At 44.3% G+C, this 25,739-nt stretch overlaps 1 protein-coding gene across 1 annotated transcript in view; it reads right to left on the reverse strand.

Annotated features, from left to right (window-relative positions):
* The window catches only part of LOC137333323 (androgen-dependent TFPI-regulating protein-like), a 97,607-nt gene that overhangs the window by 42,276 nt on the left and 29,592 nt on the right, over positions 1 to 25,739 (reverse strand). The window contains exons 2-3 of the mRNA XM_067997482.1: positions 12,115 to 12,231; positions 5,129 to 5,230 (exon numbers count right to left, since the gene is read on the reverse strand). Coding sequence (XP_067853583.1) covers positions 5,129 to 5,230; positions 12,115 to 12,231 — 219 coding nt within the window. The remainder of the gene's footprint in view (positions 1 to 5,128; positions 5,231 to 12,114; positions 12,232 to 25,739) is intronic.

The following is a 25,739-nucleotide window of genomic DNA, read 5'->3' on the forward strand; positions in this document are numbered from 1 at the left end:
TTCTATCTTGAATTAAAACACTCATCTATGCTCTTGTTACCTCCACTCAACTGTTCCAATGCTCTCCTGGCCAGCTTCCCATCTTCCACCCTCCTAAACCTCAGCTCATCCAAGACTCTGCTGCCCGTATCCTAACTCACACCAAGCCCCATTCACCCATCACCCCTGTGCTCGCTGACGTACATTGGCTCCCATTCCACCAATGCCTCAACTTTAAAATTCTCATCCATGTGTTCAAATCCCTCGATGGCCTCATCCCTCCCTATCTCTGTAACCTCCTTCAGCCCTACAACCCTCCGAGAACTCTGCATTCCTCCAATTCTGGCCTCTTGTGCATCCCCAATTTACTTTGCCCCACCATTGGCGGCCATACGTTCAGCTATCTAGGCCCTAAACTCTGGATGGAATTCCCTCCCTAAACCTCTCCACCCTCTTTCTCCCTTTATGATGCTCCTTAAAACCTACTTCATTGACCAAGCTTTTGATTACCTGTCCTAATATCTCATGTGTCTCTGTGTTAAATTTTGTCTGATGATGCTCCTGTGAAGCTTCTTGGGACGTTTTACTATGTACTATGTTAAAGGCACTATATAAATGCAAGTTGTTGTTATAGTAAAATAATTTAACAGACATTATTTCCAGGTAGTGGATTGAGCCACCAGCACAGATGTGTGAGCAAAGGCTGGAAAATTGGGCAGCGACTCCTTTTTGCGAGATTCCCACTCTATTCATGCAGGAACTTAATTGAAATATTAAAATCCGTTAATATATGCAAGAAAGGTACAGGTTGATTTTCAGTCCACTTAAAATGAGTCACACTGTACCCTCCTTTTGCTTATCTAGAGTGGGTGTAAAGGGAAGCTCCATGCAAAACGTGCCTCTGAAAGGGCTTGACTTTTCCTTATATAACTTTGTTCATTATTGTTTTTTCTCTTCATCATTTTTTTTTTGCATTTTTTTATTCTTTTGTATCAGAACAAAAGCTGAATGTCTGCAGAATCACTGGAAAACCAGCCGTAATTGAAGTATTTTACGTGACTTCAGTAGGACAGGAAGAAGGAACATTTAAAGGGCTTTTAAATATAATCTTTCATGGGAGCTCTGGGAGTGATAGGGTCTCTATGAGCAAGCTGCAGGGTCCTGTGGTGGTTCCCAAGTCAAGTTAAGATTAATGACGAGGGTTGGATTTAAAGTGTCCCAAATACAGTATTTTATGGTTGAAAGACAGACTTGCATTTATATAGTACTTTTTCAAGTCTCTCAGAAAAATCCCAAAGAACTTCACATACATTTAATTGCTTTGAAGTGGAAAGTGGTGCAGACTTCATGGGAAGAGATACTGCAAAAGTAGGATAGCGTGATGAGAAAGACATTAATCTGCCTGAGAAAATCTGCCACCAGAGAGGTACCCAGCGTTTCCCTTAACCGAGTAGAAAAGCAAAGTATAGATGTCATGCTGCACATTGAATGTAGACACATACAGATACCAATACCACTTCTAACTGCTTCACATACATGTAGAGTTGCAGCAGGGTGTACTTTCTAACTGGAACTTCAAACTGAAACGAATATGTGGTTGCATGATGCATGTTCATTTACTCACAGAGACTGGGATACAGGATGGGTAATTTGGTGTCAGTACAGGGGAAATTCATCACTTCAGCACTGCCAGTGCAGAACTGCACTCACTGTGTCCCTGGGGTTAATTTTGTCAGATTCCAGTACAGGACATTCCCAGGTAGGTGTGTGTGGGTGCAGTCTGGCTGTGGTTGCAAATCACATCCTTCCTTTCTGATCTTCTTCCTCCAAAGAAGTCAAACTCAGAATTTAGATAGTAGTAATCAAAAATGCGGCTTTAAGCACTTGCTTCTTGAAAGGGCAGAACACCATTGGTCTTTATCGTCCATTTTAAATGGATGAGCAGAATGTGCAGCCTTTCCCTGGCAAGATGATTGAGGACTAATTGGTATCACATTAACCAGCCAGCCAGAAACTGCCACGTTGAACAATTGTTAAGGAATCCAGTGAAATGAATCCCCGCCCAATTTCCCGACCCCTGCACGCCCATTCTGCATCAGCACAACCTAACCCACCAGCTGGAACATTAATCAATATCTGCCAGACACCTGGCATGGTCTTTGAGAATTGTTTGCTGTTTTTCCCCGGGTCCAACTGCTGCTGTTATTCTTCTGATTCTGCTCCCCGTCAATGAAGTAACCAATGTTGTTCTGGTTGGCTTCGACAGTGCAGTGGTTTCATATCCCACTCTTCTATCAGGTCAGGTTCCACATTCCATTCTGGACATTCCATTAGTGATCTTGTTGTCTACATTACACCCCTATGGAACTCTATTCATCAATAATTTGGTAATTTCTTCGATCAGATACAAAGCTTTTGACAGGACCTGGCACTTCTGCAGTTCTGATCAAGTTATCATCATTTAGTCTCCACATAAAATGTCAAATGTTCTCAGATTTCTTCTCTAATTGATCTATCAGTGCTATAATTGATGGTTCATAGGCTCTTTTTTTCCATTAACTCAAGGGTTCCCAGGACTCTTTCCCCTCTCCCACTCTGTTCTTTCTTCATAACAATGATTTCATCTGCTCTTTATCCAGCTCTATCCACTCTCATGCTGATGGTTATATTCCACATTCATCAGCTTTTTCAGATTGCATGCCTTCCGTGCTCACAACCTCCAGTCCACTTACAGCGCAATGGCTGAATTACTATATCTTGATTTTTTTTCCATGACCTTTGATGATGCAAGATTTTCTACAATTCATCAAGTTTAGCCAGCAGTTACCATCTCTTATTTTGACGACTCCACTCAATCCTTCACCTATCATTATTCTTAGTCTCACTATCCCCTCTGAGTTTAAGTGGACAATTAGCTCTACTGCTAAAGATGCCTCCAAGAAATTCAGGTTCCTCTTTTGTGTGAAATATGTATTTGCCCCTCAACAGCTCTTAACTCCCGATCAAGCTAATATTCCTCCATGATGTGGATACCGCTCCCATATCTGGTGAGGCTCTTCTAACACCTCAAATATAGTCCTCGACAGAATAGATTAAGATCGTGTCAATGTGGCAGACAATCCTTCACGCACAGCCAGCCTCCAATCTCTCTCTCCCTCTGTTACAGTCTTATTCTGTTTTATTGGTTTTACTATGGTCAGTGTTTCCTGTACTTTCCTCTCTTATTCCTTCAGCGTTCCAGATACACCTTCCCACTTGCTCTTCCTCCTCTCTACATTCCCATTGTTTGAAACCAAGACTCATCACACTTCTCCTACTCCAGCTCATTTTTTCCTCAAACCTCTAATCCGTGGCCCTCCTTACCTTCTTCCTATAAACTTCAGGCTTTTAAAACCCAAGCTTGGTGTAATTTTACCATTATTTCCTGTTTTACCTCCACTTCCCTTATTCCCTATCCCTGCACTGTGGGTCTTAGCCCTTCACCTGATTTTCTCAATGAAAACAGGTCAGTCAATAGTTTATCCTACTTATGTCTAGAACAAAAAGCTAATACGGAAAGAAAGAAAAAGCAGAAAGAACTTGCATTTACACAGCACCTTTAATGTGCTCAGGATGTCCCAAAGCGCTGGACAGCCAAATAAACATTTTTGAAATGTAGCCACTTATAATGTGGGAAATGCAGCAGCCAATTTGCGTTCAGTAAAGTCCCACCAACAGTAATGAAATAAATGACCAGATCATCTGTTTTAGGTGTTGGCTGAGGGGTAAATGTTGGCCAGGACACCGAGAAAACTCCCCTGCTCTTCTTCCCATAGTACCATGGGCTCTTTTACATCTACCTGAGGGGACAGATGGAGCCTCGGTTTAATATCTCATCTGAAAGACAGCACCTTCAACAGTGCAGCACTCCCTCAATACTGCACCGAAGTGTCAGGCTAGATTATGTGCTCAGGTCTCTAGAGTGGGGCTTGAACCCACAACATTCTGACTCAAAGGCTAGAGTGCAACCACTGAGCCAAGGCTGACACTTAAGATGAAGCAAAGGGCATGATTTTATGGGGGAGCCGGGAAGAGGGTGGGGGGTGGAATTCCTGACGAGAGACCCAGAAATACGAGTTTCCTGGACACCCTTACGATTTTGATGTAAGGACGTCTTTTATTTATTTTTTTGATGGTTTCCCGCCCTGATAGGCTGGTCTCAGTCGGATGAGAGGAGAGGAAGGAAGAAGACGTGAACAGCTAAGTGTTAGATGTGGGGGGGGGGGTGAGTCACAGGGTCACCAGTGGGGGGGGGGGGGGTCAGTCATTGAGGGGGGTCGGGGTCAGAGATCATGGTGGGGGGCGTCAGAGATCATGGTGGGGGGGTTGCTGCAGGTAGGCTTGTTGGGCCTGGGGGAAGCACTCCTGCTCCTCTTGACCCACACACAGTACAATAAAGGCACTTACCTGCTGTTTCGGGCCTTCTCACCTCCTCTCACGTGGCGTGAAGGAGAAGGCCCGGGAATCCCGGCCCCTGGGGTTAAAAACAAAAAATCTGTTAAAATGGAGGCCCGCAGCCTCCTTGAAAGCTTTTAGTGACCGACCTGCCTCCTGAGAGCGGGTTGGTCACCCGCCCCTTGTCCCGCTTCCATTAAAACAAAAATGGGCGGATTGGAGGCGGGTTTTAGATTTTTAAAAATTTTTACTCTTCACCCCCACCCCACCCTCCTCCTGTCCCCAAACCACCCGTTTTTCCGAGTTAAAATCATGCCCAAAATGTCTCATTTGGGCAATAGGGAAGGATTTTAAGTGTTTTTAGATGGGGATTTTTTCAGATTTGTCCTTCCGTTAAATTTGAAATTTTGAAATTCATTTGGCTAAGACTAAACCAGATCAGACAGTTTACCCAATCACTGTGTAAATATGAAATTCGTTGGTGATTTTATTTTAATATAGTTACTGAAATTATCATTTCAACACAAGATTTAAACACATTGATTAATAAAACCCACCATTTATTTACAGTAAAAAAATATTCATAGAAGCAGCTGATTAATATTCCATTGACTGTCCTTGATAACATCACAGTTAAATATTTGTTGATCTTTAACTAAGTCAGTTACTTCCTTATTGCAGATAAGTTTCCCCATGTTTAACTACTCGCACTTACCACGGCATGGTTGAGCCATAAAGGAATGAATTCATCGAGGTCTTCAGGGTAAACCAATGCTCTGTCATACGTGAACAAAAGCCAAAAGGATGTGACAACGAACTGAAAAAAGTCACATTAAAAATTAAGAAATCAGAATGGGAGTTATAATACTTTCCAATATAAATTCAAATGAACCTGGTGCCATTGGTTTGAAAGTGTTAGTGATTTATTTAAATATTATCACTTAATATTCAACTGGACTTTTAGGAATACAAGTTGAAAAGTAGGAAAAAGATAAGAAAGAAAAGAGGAAAAAACTCCATGCTGAAAGTGTGCATACATTATATTGAACTGTGCGTTAGTCTGCTGTTTCTGACAGTTATGTCAGTTGTGGGAAATACCTGATAGCAGAGTGTTCTCTCGGTATCCTGGCCAACATTCCTTTTTCAACTCTTAAGGTGATTGGCAAAAGAACCAAAGGTCACATGAGGAAAAACTTCTTTACACAGCGAGTGGTTAGGATCTGGAATGCACTGCCTGAGGTGGTGGTGGAGGCAGATTCAATCATGGCCTTCAAAAGGGAACTGGATAAGTACTTGAAAGGAAAAAATTTGCAGGGCTATGGGGATAGGGCGGGGGAGTGGGACCAGCTGGATTGCTATTGCATAAAGCTGGTGCGGACTTGATGGGCCAAATGGCCTCCTTCCGTGCTGTAACCGTTCTATGATTCTTTGATAACAAACACCAACCAATAGATTATCTGGCTATTCATTCATTTATTGTTTGTGGGACCTTGTTTGTGGGACAAGTTTACTGTCCCATTTCTCTATGTAACAACAATGACTGCTCTTCAAAAATAATTCATTGGCTGTGAAGCATTTTCAGATGTCCAGAGGATGTGATAACGTGCCATATAAATGAAAGTTCTTGCTTTTGTCTGTGTGGTTCTGCTCTGCGTGTTTCCCAAGCTGAATTTCTTTCAGGGACAGCAGGGAGTTGCTACTGATGAGTGAGAAAAGTGACAAATTTGAGTGACAGAGTTTAGAGTGGAGAGAGGACCATAAGTTGTCCAAACTATTGGTATCAGGAAGGAGATTTGAAAATCACTGGCCAAGACTGTAAAACGGTGAATATAAGAAGCTGTGGTGAAACTCAACAATTCCAGCCCAAGCATCAACTGTAAATTTAATAACCTCAGGCAGATACTCGAACAGTGTATAAAATGAATCCAAGAAACATAGACCAGAATCCATCATCAAGCAAAACAACCAGAAGAACAAAAAATTAAATAGATCATGGCAAAACAGAACATTGTCTCTCCTCACCTAATATATGGCAACACTGAGATAGAAACTAACTTAAAAATGCTAATGGCTTCTAACAGGAGTCATGTAATGTTGGCAGATCACTAAAGAGATGATATAAAGGACAATGAACCTTTTAAAGATACAGGAAGTGATCTTCCACCTGTTGGATATTTAAGTCCCTTCACACAATTATTTGTTGGGCAATCTGTCCATCTGGTGTCCATGAAGGAGCACAGCATTCCCGAATTATCTGCATGTATCTGCAGGCTGGCAGGAGGCTACACCATCCAGTCAGAGTTTAGCCACAATAATCACAGTTTAGTACTTTAAGAGACAGGAAATTAATCTCTTCACCTCATAAGATAGTGTCATCCAGAAATGCTAATGACAAAATTCAAAGAATGGCTCTAAAACATGGAATGCACATTTTACTGAATCATAGATGGTCCTAATTATCAAGTTTTGAGGAGGGCAATAATCTTTAACATGGTGAAATCTACTCCCCTCCTCCACAATCCACACAAGGAGGCAGAGCAGCAGGCCTGAGAGGAATTGGACAACAAATTATGTAAATCAATTTATTACCAATAGCTGCTTTCTGCGTATACATTATCCACCTTTCAGTATCTACACAATAGCAGCATTTTTGACTGTGAAATAAACCTTCTGTGGGACATGATAATCCATTCCTTTTTACTAGGAGAAATGCAGCTCACGGCCCCCTGTTTTTCCAGTGTAAAATCATCATTTGACCTCCGAACATCCCGTCGGACACCATATTTGCTCAGGTGACTTTTAGTCGTCCAGGGCACCCACCTGGAACTGGCGTTAGGCTCTTTAAATATGCAAATTGGGATCACACGCCAGTTGCAGGACCCCGAATGCGAAATTCATGTATACGTGGGCGGAGCATCCTAAAGGGACCGCTGGACGCCACTCAAGAGGCCCAGAATAGGTTCAGTTTTATTTCTATGAGTCCAGGACAAGCAGGAGTGCTCCTCCTGGGTCCACAGAAGAATCTGACCTACAGTGGCCCGGTCATGGCCCTGCTTGGGATTGCCTCGCTGCCCCCCTCACCCCCCGACCTCTGACCTGCCAGCTTGCTCAGCGTAGGGTCTGGCTGATTTCCACCTTCTCCGACCAGTGAGCTGCAGTGCGGTGCCAGTTTGATGGCTGCAGCTCGCCAGTGGCACTTACATGAGGCCTAAAGCCAAGTTTGGCTCAGGCCTCAGGCTGGAATGGACCAGCACGCGGGGAAGTCGCTCCACTGGACTTTGCGCTCATTTTGGGCAGAAGTCAAATTTCTCCCCCAGTATGACATCTACAGGTGATTCCGTGATCCGGCCTTCCCAGTGCGGAGTGGCACTGACACGGAGCACAGCTGCTGACCTACGATTTATTGACCTGAGCTCCTGGGGAGTGCCGCTCCTCGCTGGGAGCAGCAGATGGCAGAATTACTCTTACATGCCCATGTGTGCACATCGCTGAACTGTTCAAACAATGGTTACAATTTGTTGGATGGATTGGATTAGCCTGCAGATGGAAAACCATTCCCAATGTTTTAAACCCATTTCGTAAACTGAGGAGCAGCACCAAACTCAAACTTTACATCTGGCATTGCATTTTTTTTATATATTCGTTCATGGGATGTGGGCGTCACTGGCAAGGCCAGCATTTATTGCCCATCCCTAATTGCTCTTAAGAAGGTGGTGGTGAGCCGCCTTCTTGAACCGCTGCAGTCCGTGTGGTGAAGGTTCTCCCACAGTGCTGTTAGGTAGGGAGTTTCCTGCAATGTGGTAGACTAACATTAAAATTACTGACAGGCAGAAAATTTCCCCTCTTCCTCTTCCCCCACAGCTGTGTCCCAGATGGCTGGAGTTCAAATCTAAAGATGTGGATCCATCTTTCACAATGTGGAAGCCTCGCTAAATGCTTCACAGCAGCGGTCCTAATTCCACAAAGAAATGGCAGAATCTGCAGATTTGGGGATTGCGGATAACTTGCCCTGTTAAAAAAAATGGCTCTGAAACTCTGTAGCTAAATGCTATTGTTTCACTACTTAACAAAAACAAGCAGTTGGAAACAACTGTAACAGGGCAGAGGTTTCATAGATTTGATCCTGGTAGTTGCAGGAAGCAGAGAACGAGGTGGAGGAATTGGACTGGGACACCAATGAGCAAATCAGGTTTCCCTAGCTCAGCGCACTAATTCAGCAGCTGATGGTTGATTCCCACATTCGAACGCCTGCAGACATACAGGAAAGAGAGTTTCCAGCTATAGTACCTGGGAGAGTAGTGCAGGCACACAGGCAGGAAAAGGTGGGAAGACTTTCAGTGGGTATTCTGGATAGATTTTGCAAACTGATATGGAATAAGATGCAACCAAAGCAGCTCTTCTGTGCCTGTTAAGTGCAACAAACAAAACTGACAGCCCAGGCACAGCTCTCCAGTGTTGCGGATAAACTCTGATATGGTGTACATCAGTACAGGAGCATGGGGGAGGACGGAACCAGTAAGGACCATGTGGTCTGTCTGGCTGTTCCCAAAATGAACTAATTGCACAGAGAGGGCAGGGTCTTCTACAGTTATGAATCTTGGTACAGACATGATATCCACAAAACCACTGATAAACCCAATGAAACCAAGCATTTTTTAAAAATTTGTTCATGGGATGTGGGCGTCGCTGGCGAGGCCAGCATTTATTACCCATCCCTAATTATATTTGAGAAGGTGGTGGTGAGCCATCTTCTTGAACCGCTGCAGTCCGTGTGGTGAAGGTTCTCCCACAGTGCTGTTAGGTAGGGAGTTCCAGGATTTTGACCCAGCGACGATGAAGGAACGGCGATATATTTCAAAGTCAGGATGTTGTGTGACTTGGAGGGGAACGTGCAGGTGGTGTTGTTCCCATGTGCCTGCTGCTCTTGTCCTTCTAGGTGGTAGAGGTCGCGGGTTTGGGAGGTGCTGTCGAAGAAGCCTTGGCGAGTTGCTGCAGTGCATCCTGTGGATGGTACACACTGTAGCCACGGTGCGCCGGTGGTGAAGGGAGTGAATGTTTAGGGTGGTGGATGGGGTGCCAATCAAGCGGGCTGCTTTGTCCTGGATGGTGTCGAGCTTCTTGAGTGTTGTTGGAGCTGCACTCATCCAGGCATGTGGAGAGTATTCCATCACACTCCTGACTTGTGCCTTGTAGATGGTGGAAAGGCTTTGGGGAGTCAGGAGGTGAGTTACTCGCCACAGAATACCCAGCCTCTGACCTGCTCTTGTAGCCACAGTATTTATGTGGCTGGTCCAGTTAAGTTTCTGGTCAAAGGTGACCCCCAGGATGATGATGGTGGCAGATTCGGCGATGGTAATGCCGTTGAATGTCAAGAGGAGGTGGTTAGACTCTCTCTTGTTGGAGATGGTCATTGCTTGGCACTTGTCTGGAGCAAATGTTACTTGCCACTTGTCAGCCCAAGCCTGGATGTTGTCCAGGTCGTGCTGCACGCGGGCATGGACTGCTTCATTATCTGAGGGGTTGCGAATGGAACTGAACACTGTGCAATCATCAGCAAACATCCCCATTTCTGACCTTATGATGGCGGGAAGGTCATTGATGACGCAGCTGAAGATGGTTGGGCCGAGGACACTGTCCTGAGGAACTCCTGCAGCAATGTCCTGGGGCTGAGATGATTGGCCTCTGACAACCACTACCATCTTCCTTTGTGCTAGATATGCCACCAGCCACTGGAGAGTTTTCCCCCTGATTCCCATTGACTTAAATCTTACTGGGGCTCCTTGATGCCACACTCGGTCAAATGCTGCCTTGATGTCAAGGGCAGTCACTCTCACCTCACCTCTGGAATTCAGCTCTTTTGTCCATGTTTGGACCAAGGCTGTAATGAGGTCTGGAGCCGAGTGGTCCTGGCGGAACCCAAACTGAGCATCGGTAAGCAGGTTATTGGTGAGTAAGTGCCGCTTGATAGCACTGTCGATGCTGATGATTGAGAGTAGACTGATGGGGCAGTAATTGGCCGGATTGGATTTGTCCTGCTTTTTGTGGACAGGACATACCTGGGCAATTTTCCACTTTGTCGGGTAGATGCCAGTGTTGTAGCTGTACTGGAACAGCTTGGCTAGAGATGCGGCTAGTTCTGGAGCACAAGTTTTCAGCAGTACCGCCGGGCCTTGGAGAGAGTGCAGCATAGATTTACTTGATACCTGGACTCTAAGGGTTAAATTACGAGGCGAGATTACACAAACTAGGGTTGTATTCCCTGGAATTTAGAAGATTAAGGGGTGATTTGATCAAAGTTTTCAAGATATTAAGGGGAACTGATAGGCTAGATAGAGCGAAACTATTTCCACTGGTTGGGGAGTCTAGGACTCGGGGACACAGCCTAAAAATTAGAGCCAGACTTTCAGGAGTGAAGTTAGGAAACACTTCTACACGCAAAGAGTGGTGGAAGTTTGGAACTCTCTTCTGCAAACAGCAGTTGATGCTAGCTCAATTGTTAGATTTAAAATCTGAGATTTTTAGATTTTTGTTAACCAAAGGTATTAAGGGATATGGGGCTATGGCGGGTATATGGAGTTAGATCACAGATCAGCCATGATCTCATTGAAAGGCAGAACAGGATCGAGGGGCTAAATGGCCTACTCCTGTTCCTATGTTCCCAATGACCATACCAGGTCAGGCAAGGTAAGTGGAGCCAGCCACACCTTCCATGAATGTGCAGCAAAAGCACAGCGGGCACTTAAAATGGCCTCCCCCTCACAGGGTTGAAGTTTAAATGGCTTAACCCATGAGGCAGTGCAGTGGGTAAACCCCAGCATTCAACTGGAAATGTTCTTTCATGTTCATCCTTTCTCACCCTACAAAAAGCACATTTAATATGGACACGAATTGAAATTAACGCATATGAGGTAGAAATTACAGAAAATTGTATATATGACATTACCACATCATTACTGCTACCCAAAAATGGGCAGGGAATTCTCCCAACTGCCAAAAATAACGACAGAAAATGGATCGGACACTTAAGTGGGCAAAATGCCGGTGGAATTGAAGAGCAGCCCATATTCCGATCCAGGCTGTTTGAATTACGCTAGTAAAATATATCGTCCAGATCAGAAAATCTAGGCTTCTGTGTCCTCATATAGAAGACCTATATTGTCTTGTTGTTGGATGGTTAGGTAATTTCTGAATGAAGTGAAAAAAGAAACCAGGAACATAAGAGATACAGTGGGCTAGTCACTAAAAGACTCCTCTTTTTACTGGCTGTAATAGGATGTGTCTGAGGAGTCTCAATGAAAATGACAGATGATTTGTAAGATAACTCACTGCAGTATGTGTCATCCCCAATCACTGTTTCTTGGAAAACAGAAATTCAGCTCGGTGCAAAAAGGTGCCCCGTGAAAAGTGTTAACATGTTGATGGAACATTAGCAAAAAATACCACAGTTTGCATAGGATTCGAAACCTCATCGATTAAAGTCATCAGCTCAAATCTCCTGAACTCCAGAAATAGTGTGGTCGTGCTTCATTTGTACCAACTTCCCGTATGCAGTGGATCTGGGGAGTTCACAATTACATGTAGAATAATCGGATGAAGGCGAGAGATCAGCTAACATCATACTTTAAAAAGAACTCTTCCTTGTTCCTGCTTAGTTGTAAACCCAAAGCGATTTCCAGAACAATGAAAAGAATTTCTACTTACAGTACCAACAGGGAAAGCCAAGACTGAGAAGAAGAGATCTCTCAGTGATAGGATCCACATCACCTGCCCCAGTATGTCTGCCAGGATACACAACCCATTGAAAACAGTCTGCAGAAACTAGGAAAAAAAATGGAAATATTGTGAGTGCAGCACATAAACAGCAATATTGCAAAGATACAATGCAGGATCCAATGCCAACTTTAGCCAATTACTTAGTCGATCTCCTTTGGCGTTGAATACGAGGTGTCAAAACCAAGAACAGTATTCAGGTCAAGCACGGTGGAGAGCGGAGAGAGGAGGCAGATGGGAGGAGGAATAATGGGGAAGCGGAGGGGGTGGTGATTAAGGAGAGGAGTGGATGTGGTGGGGAGAGGAATTGAGGGAGTGTGAGAGTGAGGAGAGGAAAGGGAGAGAGGGGAGAGGAGGGAAGGGGAGAGAGGAGAGGAGAAGGGGAGGAGGAGTGGATGGGAGGAGGCACCAGGAAGGCAAGGGGTCAGGGAATGAGAAGGGAAGGGAGAAGAGGAGGATGACGGGGGAAGTGGATGGAAAAGGGATAGAGGGGCAGATAAGAAAGATGGATAGAGGAGAAGAATGGGGAAGGAGAATAGGGGAAGGGGAATGGGGGTAGCTGGATAGGGGAACAGGGTGGGGAGAGAGATAGAGGGGCGGGAAGGAAAGGGAAGAGAAGGACAGGGCGTGAAGAATGTTTGGATAATTAGTGGTGGTGAAAAGAGAACAGTTTCCTTGGGCCCATTTTGTGTGGGCCAAAGTTGATTTCTCTTCCCATCGAGGGAGGGGGATTATATGGAAGTGGATTGATTCATTTCCCTACTTAGTAGGGAGCGGCAAGGGCCTGAATTGTTGCTCAATGAGGAGGGTGATTTCTGTGGCCAAAATGCTGCTTGATGTGGGTGGGAGAGTTGTTGGGAGGGACACCAAATAATTCTCAGAGGAGGGGGAACAGGAAATGGAGGAAAGGCAACAGTGGCCAAAGCAAGGAATGAAGGCCTGCGGTTTAACGTCTCATCTGAAAGGCAGAACTTCTGTCAATGCAGCACTTTCTCAATTGAAGTGCAAGCCTAAATTCTGTGCTCAGGTCCTGGAGTGCGACTTGAACCCAACAACCTTCTATCTCAGGATAAGACTGTAGCAGAGGGAAACCACCAGGGCTGCTCAAGTCTAATGATGTAATTGAAGCAGGGAAGATTGGACCGCACTTTATAGTTGTTCGTCACTGCACTGTTAATAAGTTTGCATTAGACTGTATTGGACCACAAGTCCCCAGTCTGACAGTGGCTTATAATTATGGATAGGCCGCAGCATGTCTGCGTCTGTAATCATACAGGATTGCTGGATAAATAGAATTGCAATGTTAGTTTTGCAAGCTGCAGAATATAGGTGACAAATGCCCATGGTGTTGGATACAAATTGTTTGGATTGATGTTGTTACACCTCAGCTTCTTTTTCCATTTGATTCTCACTCTCGCACAGCCCTGCTGGGATAGTTACACTGCTTGAAGATTCGCTGCATGGTGAAATAGTGGATGTTACATTAATTTAGAGAGAATCAAAATGCACTTTTTCCAATGAACACACAAATCTAACATAACCACATCATTTACCTTAATCCTTTTCCCTCGTCCAAACAAAGCCTGCACTGAAACACAGCACTGGTCTTTTTAGTGAAAAAGTAGGTCGCTCTGAAGGATTATAACCTGATTTTAAAAAGTCTTAAAAGTGTTTCCAACTGTGTGTACAGTTTCTGTTCCAATGTGATCGAGCTGGAGGTTTTCCATTGCTTCTGAACAATTTGCAGCAACGGGTTCATCTGGATATCAGATGTAATGATATGGATTAACACGTGTCATCAAAACCAAAGACAATCGCAGGGTGTGGGGGGAGGGGGGGTTGAAAATGTGATACCAAATTATGGATTCAAAGGGTAAAAAAAAAACTCTCGGGCTCCCACAAAAATGTAGCTAAGCTAATAGGAATGCTCGCTGAGAAACAGGATGGATGAGGTAAACATTTTACCAACGAACACTGTAATTCCTGCTCAACAATCCCTGATAAAAAAAATTAGGAACATAAGACCAGGAGTAGGCCACTCAGCCCCTCGAGCCTGTTCCACCATTCAATTAGATCATGCTGATCTGTACCTTAACTCCCACTACCCGTCTTGTTTCCGTAAACCTTAATACCCTTGCCTACCAAAAAATCTAGCAATCTCAGTTTTGAAATTTTCAAATGACCCCCAGCCTCAACAGCTTTTTGGGGGAGAGAGTCCAGATTTCCACAACCCTTTGTGTAAAGAAGTGTTTTCTGACATCACCCCTGAACGGCCTAGCTCTAATTTTAAGGTTATGCCTCCTTGTTCTGGACACCCCCACCAGAGGAAATATTTTCTCTCTTTCTACCCTATCAAATCCTTTAATCATCTTAAACACCTCAATTAGATCACCCCTTGACCTTCTTTACTCAAGGGAATAGTAGCCTAGTCTATGCAACCTGTCCTCATAATTTAAATTTTTTAGTCCTGGTATCATTCTGGTGAATCTGCGCTGCCCCCCCTCCAATGCCAATATATTCTTCCTGAACTGAAGGCAGTACACTAGATGGGGTCTCACCAGAGTTTTATATAACTGTAACATAATTTCCATCCCTTTGTATTCCAGCCCTCTTGAGATAAAGTCCAACGTTCCATTAGCCTTTTAAATTATTTTTTGTATCTGTCCACTAGCTTTTTGTGATTTCTGTACTTGGACCCCTAAATCTCTCTGCTCATCCACAATTCCTAGCTTCTCACCATTTAGAAAATACAAGACAGAATAGTATTACATAGAATGTACAGCACTGAAACAGACCATTCGGCCCAACAGGTCCATGCCGATGTTAATGTTGCACACAAGCTTCCTCCCTCCCTACTTCAACTAGTCCTATCAGCATATCCTTCTACTCCTTTCTCCCTCATGTGTTTGTCTAGCTTCCCCTAAAATGCATCTATGCCAGTTGCCTCAACTACTCATTGTGGTAATGAATTCCACATTCTAACCACTCTCTGGTTTCTCCTGAATTCCTCATGGGATTTATTAGTGACTATCTTATATTTATGGCCCCTAGTTCTGATCACCCCCGCAAGTGGAAACATCTTCTCTACGTCTACCCTATCAAATCCTTTCATAATCTTAAATGCCTCTATCAGGTCACCCTTCAGTCTTCTCTTTTCTAGCGAAAAGAGCCCCAGACTGCTCTATCTTTCCTGATGGGTATAACCTCTCAGTTCTGGTATCATCCTAGTAAATCTTTTTTGCACCTTCTCCAGTGCCTCTATATCCTTTCCATAACACCAGAACTGTGCACAGTACTCCAAGTGTGGTCTAACCAAGGATCCGTGCAAGTTTAACATAACTTCTCTGCTTTTCATTTCTAGCCCTCTGGAAATGAACCCCAGAGCTTGGTTTGCTATTTTTATTGCCTTATTAACCTGCATCGCTATTTTTAGTGATTTGTGCATCTGGATCCCCGAGATCCCTTTTTTCCTCTACCCCATTTAGACTCTTATTATCCAAGCAGTATGTGGCCTCCTTATTCTTCCTATCAAAATGTAATACCTCACATTTATCTACATTGAAATTCATTTGCCAATTACACGCCCATTCTGCAAGTTTATTAATGTCTTCCTGTATTTTGTTGCAGTCCTCCCCCAATTTGGTGTCGTCCACAAACTTTGAAATCATGCTTCCAATTCGTGAGTCCAAATCGTTTCTAAAAATGGTGAACAATGAGTCGATCCCAGCACCGATCCTTGTGGAACACCACTTCCTATCTTTTGCCAGCCTGAGTAACTACCTTTAACACCTACTCTGTGTTTTCTGTTTTGTGGTCAGCTTGCTATCCATTCTGCTACTTGTCCCCTAACTCCACATGCTCTGACCTTAGTCATGAGTCTACTATGCAGTATCTTATCAAAGGCCATTTGAAAATCCAAATATATTATATCTACTACATGACCTTGCCTACCCTTTCTGTTACTTCTTCAAAGACTTCAATAAGCTAGAACTGTATGAAACACTAGTTAGGCCACAGCTTGAGTACTGCGTATACTTCTGGTCACCATATTATAGGATGGATGTGATTGTACTAGATGTACTAGAGAGGGTACAGAGGAAATTTACGAGGATCTTGCCAGGACTGAAGAATTTTAACATAAGAAAAGATTGGATAGGCTGGGGTTGTTTTCTTTGGAACAGAGGAGGCTGAGGGGAGATTTAATTGAGGTGTACAAAATTATGAAGGGCCTAGATAGAGTGGATAGGAAGGACCTATTTCCCTTAGCAGAGAGGTCAATAACCAGGGGGCATAGATTTAAAGAGATTGGTAGAAGGATTAGAGGGGAGCTGAGGAAAAATGTTTTCACCCAGAGGGTGGTAGGGGTCTGGAACTCACTGCCTGAAAGGGTGGTGGAGGCAGAAACCCTCATCACATTTAAAAATTATGCACCTGAAATGCCATAACCTACAAGGCTACGGACCAATGCTGGAAAGTGGGATTAGTCTAGGTGGCTCATTTTTGGCTGGCATGGACACGATGGGCCAAATGGCCTCCTTCTGTGCTGTAAATTTTCTATGATTCTAGGTTGGACAAACATGACCTTCCCTTTTGACATCAGTGCTGACTATTGTTTATTATATTTTCGGTTATAGTATACTCTGTTCTTTCTTTCTTAGGTCCAAAGTGGATGACCTCACACTTCCCCACATTAAACTCCATCTGCCACAATTTTGCCCATTCATTTAACCTATCAATGTCTCGTTGCAACTTTCTGCTTCCATCTACTCTGTTTACTGTGTCTCCTAACTTGGTGTCATCAACAAACTTGGATATATGGCTCTCTATTCCTTCATCTAAGTCATTTATGAATATAGTGAAAAGCTGAGGCCCCAGTACAGATCGCTGGGAGACACTACTAGTCACATCCTGCCAATTTGAATACATACCCTTTATCACTACTCTCTGTCTCCTACCTCCTAACCAATTCCCTACCCATGTCAATAGGTTACCTCCAATTCCATGTGCTCTCATTTTTGTTAACAGACTCTTATGTGGAACCTTATCGAATGCCTTCTGGAAGTCCATATAAATAACACTGGGGACAAATGCAAAATCATGAGATAATAAAGAGTGGAAACATAAGCTGAATGTTGTAGTTCTATAGGCAATTACACGGGAGATGAACATGGGAGTACAGGGGAATAGATCACTGAAGCCAGCAACACAGTGTGCAGCAGCAGTAAAGAGAGCAAATAGGATTTATAGCCAGAGAGGTAGACCACAAGTCTCAGGGAATGATTGAGTTTATACAGAGCACTGGTCCAGCCCCACCTGGAGTACTGTGTACAATTCTGGTCACCGTATGGTCAGAAAGTTATCCAGGCATTGGCAAGGGTGCAGTGAAGGCTAACTAAATTGTTATCTGGGATTAGTACCTGAGTTATGACAATAGGCCACAGAATCTGGGAATGTTTGCATTCAAGAAGGGGTGATCTTATTGAAGTATCAAAGACCCCTATGGGTATGGACAAGGTAAATGTCAGTGGCCCCTGAATATCCTTGAGAATTCTGCCAGTCTCCTGCTGTAACTCTGGTGGAGTTCTGGAAAAGGCAGTGATCCAATTATGGAATTTCTCGGTGGACCTTCTATGGAGTGGAACCTCTGCCTGCTCTTTAAAAGTTACTATGATGCCAAGGGGCGGAGATTCCCTTTGCTGGAATTTCCCACTTCTCTGGCTCAGTAGGAACCTGTCATATTACAAGCAGTGGGTATACTGAGAGAGACATGAGGTATACCAGCTTAAATGGGCCCAACCAATCAGTGGTATTCGTCCTTCATATGAGCAGTTGTCCTAATCCAAAGTATCCCCTCTTTTCAATATTCCTTTATCCACTTTTCCTTCAACCACCTATCAAATGGCAATGAGTCAGGTAATGACTATCTCCAAAAAGAGAGAGTCTAACCACCTCCCCTTGACATTCAACGACATTACCATTGCCGAATCCCCCACCATCAACATCCTGGGGGTCACCATTGACCAGAAACTTAACTGGACCAGCCACATAAATACTGTGGCTACAAGAGCAGGTCAGAGGCTGGGTATTCTGTGGCGAGTGACTCACCTCCTCACTCCCCAAAGCCTTTCCACCATCTACAAGGCACAAGTCAGGAGTGTGATGGAATACTCTCCACTTGCCTGGATGAGTGCAGCTCCAACAACACTCAAAAAGCTCGACACCATCCAGGACAAAGCAGCCCGCTTGATTGGCACCCCATCCACCACCCTAAACATTCACTCCCTTCACCACCAGCGCACTGTGGCTGCAGTGTGTACCATCCACAGGATGCACTGCAGCAACTCGCAAAGGCTTTTTCGACAGCACCTCCCAAACCCGCGACCTCTACCGCCTAGAAGGACAAGGGCAGCAGGCACATGGGAACGACACCACCTGCAGGTTCCCCTCCAAGTCATACACCATCCCGACTTTGAAATATATCGCCGTTCCTTCATCGTCACTGGGTCAAAATCCTGGAACTCCCTACCTAACAGCACTGTGGGAGAACCTTCACCACACGGACTGCAGCGGTTCAAGGCGGCGGCTCACCGCCACCTTCTCAAGGGCAATTAGGAATGGGCAATAAATGCTGGCCTCGCCAACGACGCCCACATCCCATGAACGAATGAAAAAAAACCTACTCTGAAGTAGTGACCTGAGGTAGATTTTCATCTTCATCACCTGTGGGGTAATCTATCGGAGCAGATTTCCCGCTCTTTATAGAATCTGCCTGATTTTCATTCCATTAATTTGCTGCTTTTAGTATCTTGTGAATTTGAACTCCCAAATCTTTCTGCTTTTTCACATCACCAAACCATCTCCCATTCAAAATATAATTATTATTTTAACCACAATATACCTCACAATTACTATCATTAAAGATAACTTATTCTCAAACCTTTTCTATGGAAAAAATATTTTTAAAAATCCCATAATACAACAGGGATGAAGAAGAATCCTTCCTTTATCTCCCCCAGAAAGTTTAGAGAAATAACTTGCATTTATATAGCACCTTATCACATCCTGAGGATGTCCCAGGGCTCTTTTGAGTGCTGTTTTTTAGGCAAACATGACAGCCAATGTGCAGATAGCAAGGTCCCACAAACAAACAGCAAATGAGATGAATGACCAGATAATCTGTTTTTGGAGGTCTCCGTTGAACAATGAATATTGGGCGAGCAAGGAATGTTGGTCAGGTCACTGGAAAAACCCCCTGCTCTTCTTCAAATACTGCCATGGATCTTTTACATCCAGCAGAGCAGGCAGATGAAGTTTCAAAGATCAAGAGTGTTGGTGTTAAGAGTGGACAAATGCTTGGACCTTTCCCTCACACGCAGTAGCTCATTTGAATCATTTGCACAAAAAGTCAATGGGGGTAATTTTGACTTTGAGTGATAGTGTAAAACAGGTGATATTGGATCAGCCGCCCGTTATACACTGATCTAATATCACCCGTTTTACACTATTGGTCGAAGCCAAAATTACCCCCAATGTAAGTAGAAGGGGAGGGCAAGCAATTACCTGTTTTTTTTCACTGAAGTCCCAACAATCTATTACTGGTTTGTTTTCTACCACCCACCAATATTTTTGGTGAAAGACGGAAGTGTGAGATTTAAGGGAGGAAGTTTTGCCCAATTCATAAATCATAACTGAAAGGATATTGGGTCTGAAGCAACATAATGAGGACCATTTTTTTACAAATGACGATGGAAATGAGAACGTAGATGTACTGGAGGAAGATACGGAACAATTGTTCAAGATAAATGTGGAAAAGGAATTGGTTCTGAAAAAAATGAGCAGAACTCCAGGTGGATAAATCAATGGGACCTGATGGCATGAACTCTAGGCTGTTGAAAAAGAGGTGAGAGCAGAGGCAGAGTTTTTCAATCCTTGTTAAACATGCAAATTGTGCCACTGGACTGGAGGAGTAGTCAATGTAATACCTTTGTTCAAGAAGGGACAGAACAATAACTTGGATTGCTGTTGACCAGTTAGTCTAACCTCAATTGTAGGCAACTCTTAGAATCCATAATTTGCAATAAAATAAATGCGCATTTAGAAATACCTGGGTTAATCAAGGACAGCTAGCATGGAGTTGCTTAAGATAAGTCGTGTTTGACAAATTTAATCATGTTTTGGAGAAGGGACCGAGTGGCTAGAGAAAGGTGATGCAATAGATGTAATGTATGTGGATTTTCAGAATGCATTAGATAAGGTGCCTCACAAGAGACTTGTTAGGGAAACTTGGGCATATGATATAAGGGAAATACAGCAGCATGGATAAAATGCTATGAGGAGACACTTAAGATACTGGGACTATTTCCACTGGAGCAGAAAAGACTAAGAAGAGAATTAATAGAGGTTTTTAAAATTAAGAAGAATTTTGATAGAGTGAATAGGAAGCGACTAGTTGGGGAGTCAGTGATGAGAGGTGATCAATTTAAACTTGTCACTGAGAGAGTGAGGAGAGATGTAAGGAGAGATTTCTTTAACAGAGGATTGTTGGAGCATGGAATGCTTTGCCTCAGGAAATCACTGAGGCAGAAACCACTGCATCTTTTAAGGGAAGTTGGATAAATATTTGAAGCAGAGGAAGATACGTGGCTATGGGTAGAAAGTGGGGCCGTTGGATTAGTTTTGGATTGCTTTTGCAAAGAGCTGGCAAGACATGAAGGACCCAATGGCTTCTTTTCGTGCAGTGATTTTTCTATGTAAACACCTCATCTGAAAGACAATGGCTGGGTTGCATTGCCTGAAAGGGTAGTGGAAGCGAATTCAATAGTAAATTTCAAAAGGGAATTAGGTAAATACTTGAAGGGGAAAAAGAATTGCAGGGCTGCGGGAAAGTGCAGGGGAGGCAGACTAATTGGACAGCTCTTTGAAAGAGCCGGCACAGGTAAAATGGCCTCCTTCTGTGCTGTATGATTCTATGATTCTATGGATTATCCTCTTCAGGATGGAGCTCCAGCAGGGCAGGACTGCCACCGGCTCCTCCGATTGCACCCCAGTCCACTCACATTTCCCGTGTATGTATGGGAGTCTCCCCAAAAGGGAGCACTCCATTGCCCCAAGGGAAATGCTAGCAGGACTAGTGCTGCAGCACCCGAAGAGGCAGGAATGGAATTAAAGAGGCAGGAGCCCTCTGAAGACTGATGGAAATGCAGCCTTGTAGGCCACGGCAGAGATGAAGGCCTACACAGATAAGTCATTGGGGTCAAATTGGAGGGAGAGGAGGCCATTACAAGGCCCTTTCCCTCCACTGGGACACCCAGGACCATTTCTGCCACTGCCCGGGGCCTGCAGCCATCTTCCCCACGGCAGCCCCGGAAACAGGCAGTAATCAGTGGTCTGGCTTTTTTTCTCTCATTTTCACACACTCACTCACTCACTCACGGTCACACAAATCTTCACTGTCTCTGGGCAAAGCACCACCCACAAATTGCGCTCCCTTGCACTGGCCCCAGGAAAACTGGCCCCATAAAGCGATTGCCGAGCTTTTCTGTACCACTGCCTGTCTGTTGAAAAGAACAGAACTGAAAGAACTTAAAAATCTCTTTATAGGTCTCTGATGGGAATCTCCCTGGCGGACAAGCTTCTTTGTTTTCAGAGCTGGATCTAGTCCAAAAAAATCAAGATAACAGCAGAATCTGCTTCCATTTCAACAGAAAAGTTAAGTTGTTCCAGACGGCTTCATAGATTCTCATCACACTTTATGGATGAGTTCCAGCACAGCAACATTGCCCATAGAACAGGGACAGAATCCTCCTGTCTGTGGTTTGTTTTGGGCGTAAAATCTATTTTGGGCATTGTCACTGCAAAGTCCCATTTTGTCAATTAATGTTCGGCATTAAGCATTGCACATAAGTAAGCAATCAGCAGTTAAACCAATAATTAAAATGTAACCATTTTCCACCTAACATATCAAAACAGTGTACAAATGCAGTTGCAACTAAATTGAAGCAGGGCTCAGTAGCATTTGTGCACAGCAGGCTGTGAGTACACAAAGTTGAAATGTTTATAGTATCATAGTATCATAGCAGGTACAGCACAGGAGGAGGCCATTCAGCCCATCGTGCCTATGTCTGCTCTTTGAAAGAGCTATCCATTTAGTCCCATTCCCCTGCTCTTTCCCCCTAGACCTGTAAATTTTTTCCCTTCAAGAATTTATCCAATTCCCTTTTGAAAGTTACTATTGAATCTGCTTCCACCATCCTTTCAGGCAGCGCATTCCAGATCATTACAACTTGCTGCATAAAAAAACGTTCCCTCATATCGCCTCTGGCTTTTTTGCTGATCACCTTATATCTGTGTCCTCTGGTTACCGACCCTCCTGCCACTGGAAACAGTTTCTCCTTATTTACTCTGTCAAAACAGTTCATAATTTTGAACACCTCTATTAAATCTCCCCTTAACCTTTTCTGTTCTAAGGAGAACAATCCCAGCTTCTCCTGTCTCTCCACATGACTGAAGTCCCTCATCCCTGGCACCATTCTAGTAAATCTCTTCTGCACCCTCTCTAAGGCCTTAACATCCTTCTTTAAGTGTGGTGCCCAGAATTGGGCACAATACTACAGCTGAGGCCTAAAAAGTGTTTTATAAAGGTTTAGCATAACTTCCATGCTTTTGTACTCTATGCATCCACTAATAAAGTCCAAAATCCCTATGCTTTGTGTACATACACCCCCAGGTCTCTCTATTCCTGCACCCCCTTTAAAATTGTACCATTTATTTTATATTGCCTCTCCTCATTCTTCCTAACAAAATGTATAACTTCACAATTCTCTGCAATAAATTTCATCTGCCATGTGTCTGCCCATTTCACCAATCTGTCTATGTCCTCCTGAAGTCTGTTACTATCCTTCACATTGTTTACTACATTTCCGAGTTTCGTGTCATCTGCAAACTTTGAAATTATACCCTCTATACCCAAGTCCAGGTCATTAATATATATCAAAAAGAGCAGTGGACCTAATACTGACCCCTAGCGAACACCACTGTATACTTCCCTCCAGTATGAAAAACAACCGTTCACCACTACTCTCTGCTTTCTGTCCTCTAGCCAATTTTGTAAAAACGCTGCCACTGTCCCTTTAATCGCCTGGGCTTTAATTCTGCTAACATGCCTATTATGTGGTACTTTATCAAATGATGGACTATTTGTTTTGGCAGCAGTTGCCTTACAACAGCAGAGGGATTATAGAGAAAGGGGAATACAAAGGAAGACAGGAACACAGTCAGACAGATAATGCTTCAGCTACAGTATATACAGAACTTGGAAATACACAAGTCTCGCAAATAACAAAAGCTGCACAATCCGTGAAGACAGTGAAAGAATGAGTTTACTGCAAAGAGATTGGGGGAAGTGAAAATATATTGCATAGCAAAGTGAAAGAGAAGACAACATCTGAATAAGGAAATTAAAAGCAAATGAGGACCTGAAAGAGGAAAAGAAAGAATTTGCAATTATAAGCCCTGATTTTAACTTTGGGGCAGGCGGGAAACCCCCATAAGAAGCTGAGCGCAAGGCCTGGGACATTGTATCTCTGGGCCTCGATACAACATCATGGGCAGACTGCCCTCCTGATTGCCTGCAGAATCGAACTGCCTGCCCCCTGCCACACATAATTTCCGGTGTGAGTGTCGTGTACATAAATTGGGGATGCACCTCGTAAAGTGAGGTCGCGTTCCCTACTTTCATTTGTTGTGTTCAAACTCCTTTTAAAGTGCTGCAAACACTTGGAAAATGCTTTCAGGCAGCCAGGGTGAGCAGAAAGGCTGCATCATGATTCTCTGATGCCTCACTGGAGGTTTTTATTGAGGGTGTGAGGAGTCGGAGGGAGTAACTCTTCGCCACAATCTGAAAGGGTGTCTTCAGGGCCAGAGTGAAGTAGGCATGGACAGAGATGGCTAAAAGGGTCAGTGCCTCTGAGCGTCACCTCCAGGGCCTGGCTTCAGTGGAGGAATAGGTTCCATGACCTCACAACAACAACAACAACTTGCATTTATATAGCGTCTTTAACGGAATATAAAGACGTAGTAAAGCTTCCCAAAGCGCTTCACGGGTGCGATTATCAAACAAAAAGTGACACCGAACCACATAAGGAAATATTAGGACAGGTGACCAAAAGCTTGCTCAAGGAGGTAGGTTTTGAGGAGCGTCTTAAAGGAGGAGAGAGAGGTAGAGAGGCGGAGAGGTTTAGGGAGGGAATTTCAGAGCTTAGGGCCGAGGCAGCTGAAGGCGCGGCCACCAATGGTGGAGTGATTAAAATCAGGGATGCGCAAGAGGTCAGAATTGGAGGAGCGCAGAGATCTCGGAGGGTTGTAGGGCTGGAGGAGGTTACAGATATAGGGACAGGTGAGGCCATGAAGGGATTTGAATACAAGGATGAGAATTTTAAAATTGAGTCTTTGCAGGACTGGGAGCCAATGTAGGTCAGCGAACACAGGAGTGATGGATGAACAGGACTTGGTGCGAGTTAGGATATGGGCAGCAGAGTTTTCGATGAGCTCAAGTTTATGGAGAGTGCAAGGTGGGAGGCCGGCCAGGAGAGCACTGGAATAATCTCGTCTAGAGGTAACAAAGGTATGGATGAGGGTTTCAGCAGCAGGTGAGCTGAGGCAGGGGTGGAGACGGGCGATGTTACGGAGGTGGAAGTAGGCGGTCTTAGTGAAGGAGTGGATATGGGGTCGGGACCTCAGCCAAGATTGTGAACAGACTGGTTCAGCCTCAGACAGTGGCCAGGGAAAGCGATGGAGTCGGTGGCTAGAGAAAGGAGTTTGTAGCAAGGACAGCAAGGGCGAGGACAGCTCTCAATTTCTCCACCTCTTTCAACCATACCTCACAACACTCTTTTCACACCCTCCCCCACCACTCTCAATAATTCCCTCCCTTCAATCACAAGGTCTCACTGCAACACCTCTCTTTCTCATTATGAGCACACTCACCTCATCCTTTCCTCTTTCCACAGCACACACTGTAACCATTCTCCTCCCACATACGACCACTTACACAACCCACCAACTCCTCCCAGCACTCCTTTCTCACTTCACATTCCACATACTTGGCTTTCATCACCACCCCCTCATCATTCCATCTAGTGTCTTCAACACCTCTCAACACATCCACCACATGCACAAGCCCCACACATCCTCCACATACCTTTTCAGCAGCCTCTCACTAACTCTCACCCTCTCTTTCTGCAGGAGAAGACAGCGCACAGTACGAATGAGAGAGTCAAGACTGGGAGAGGAGTACCTAACATCATTGCCCTTACCCAAGCAGAGCAGGACATCCTGGAGATCAGTGACCCAGGCACAGCCATCACCATCGGGGAAGGCGAAGCAAGCGGCATAACAGAGCAGGGTGTCTGCATATCACTTACACCCCTTCATTCATCTCAGCAAAGATGCAGCGAACTACACAACGTCAAGCTGTTTTCTCAAGACTATCACCTTCTATCTCTCGGGGCATCCTTTCCTGCAACGTATGAGGTAGACAATGTTGGCCGAGTCACAGG

This window comes from Heptranchias perlo, chromosome 2 (genome assembly GCF_035084215.1).
Source record: "Heptranchias perlo isolate sHepPer1 chromosome 2, sHepPer1.hap1, whole genome shotgun sequence".
Lineage (NCBI taxonomy): Eukaryota > Metazoa > Chordata > Chondrichthyes > Hexanchiformes > Hexanchidae > Heptranchias > Heptranchias perlo.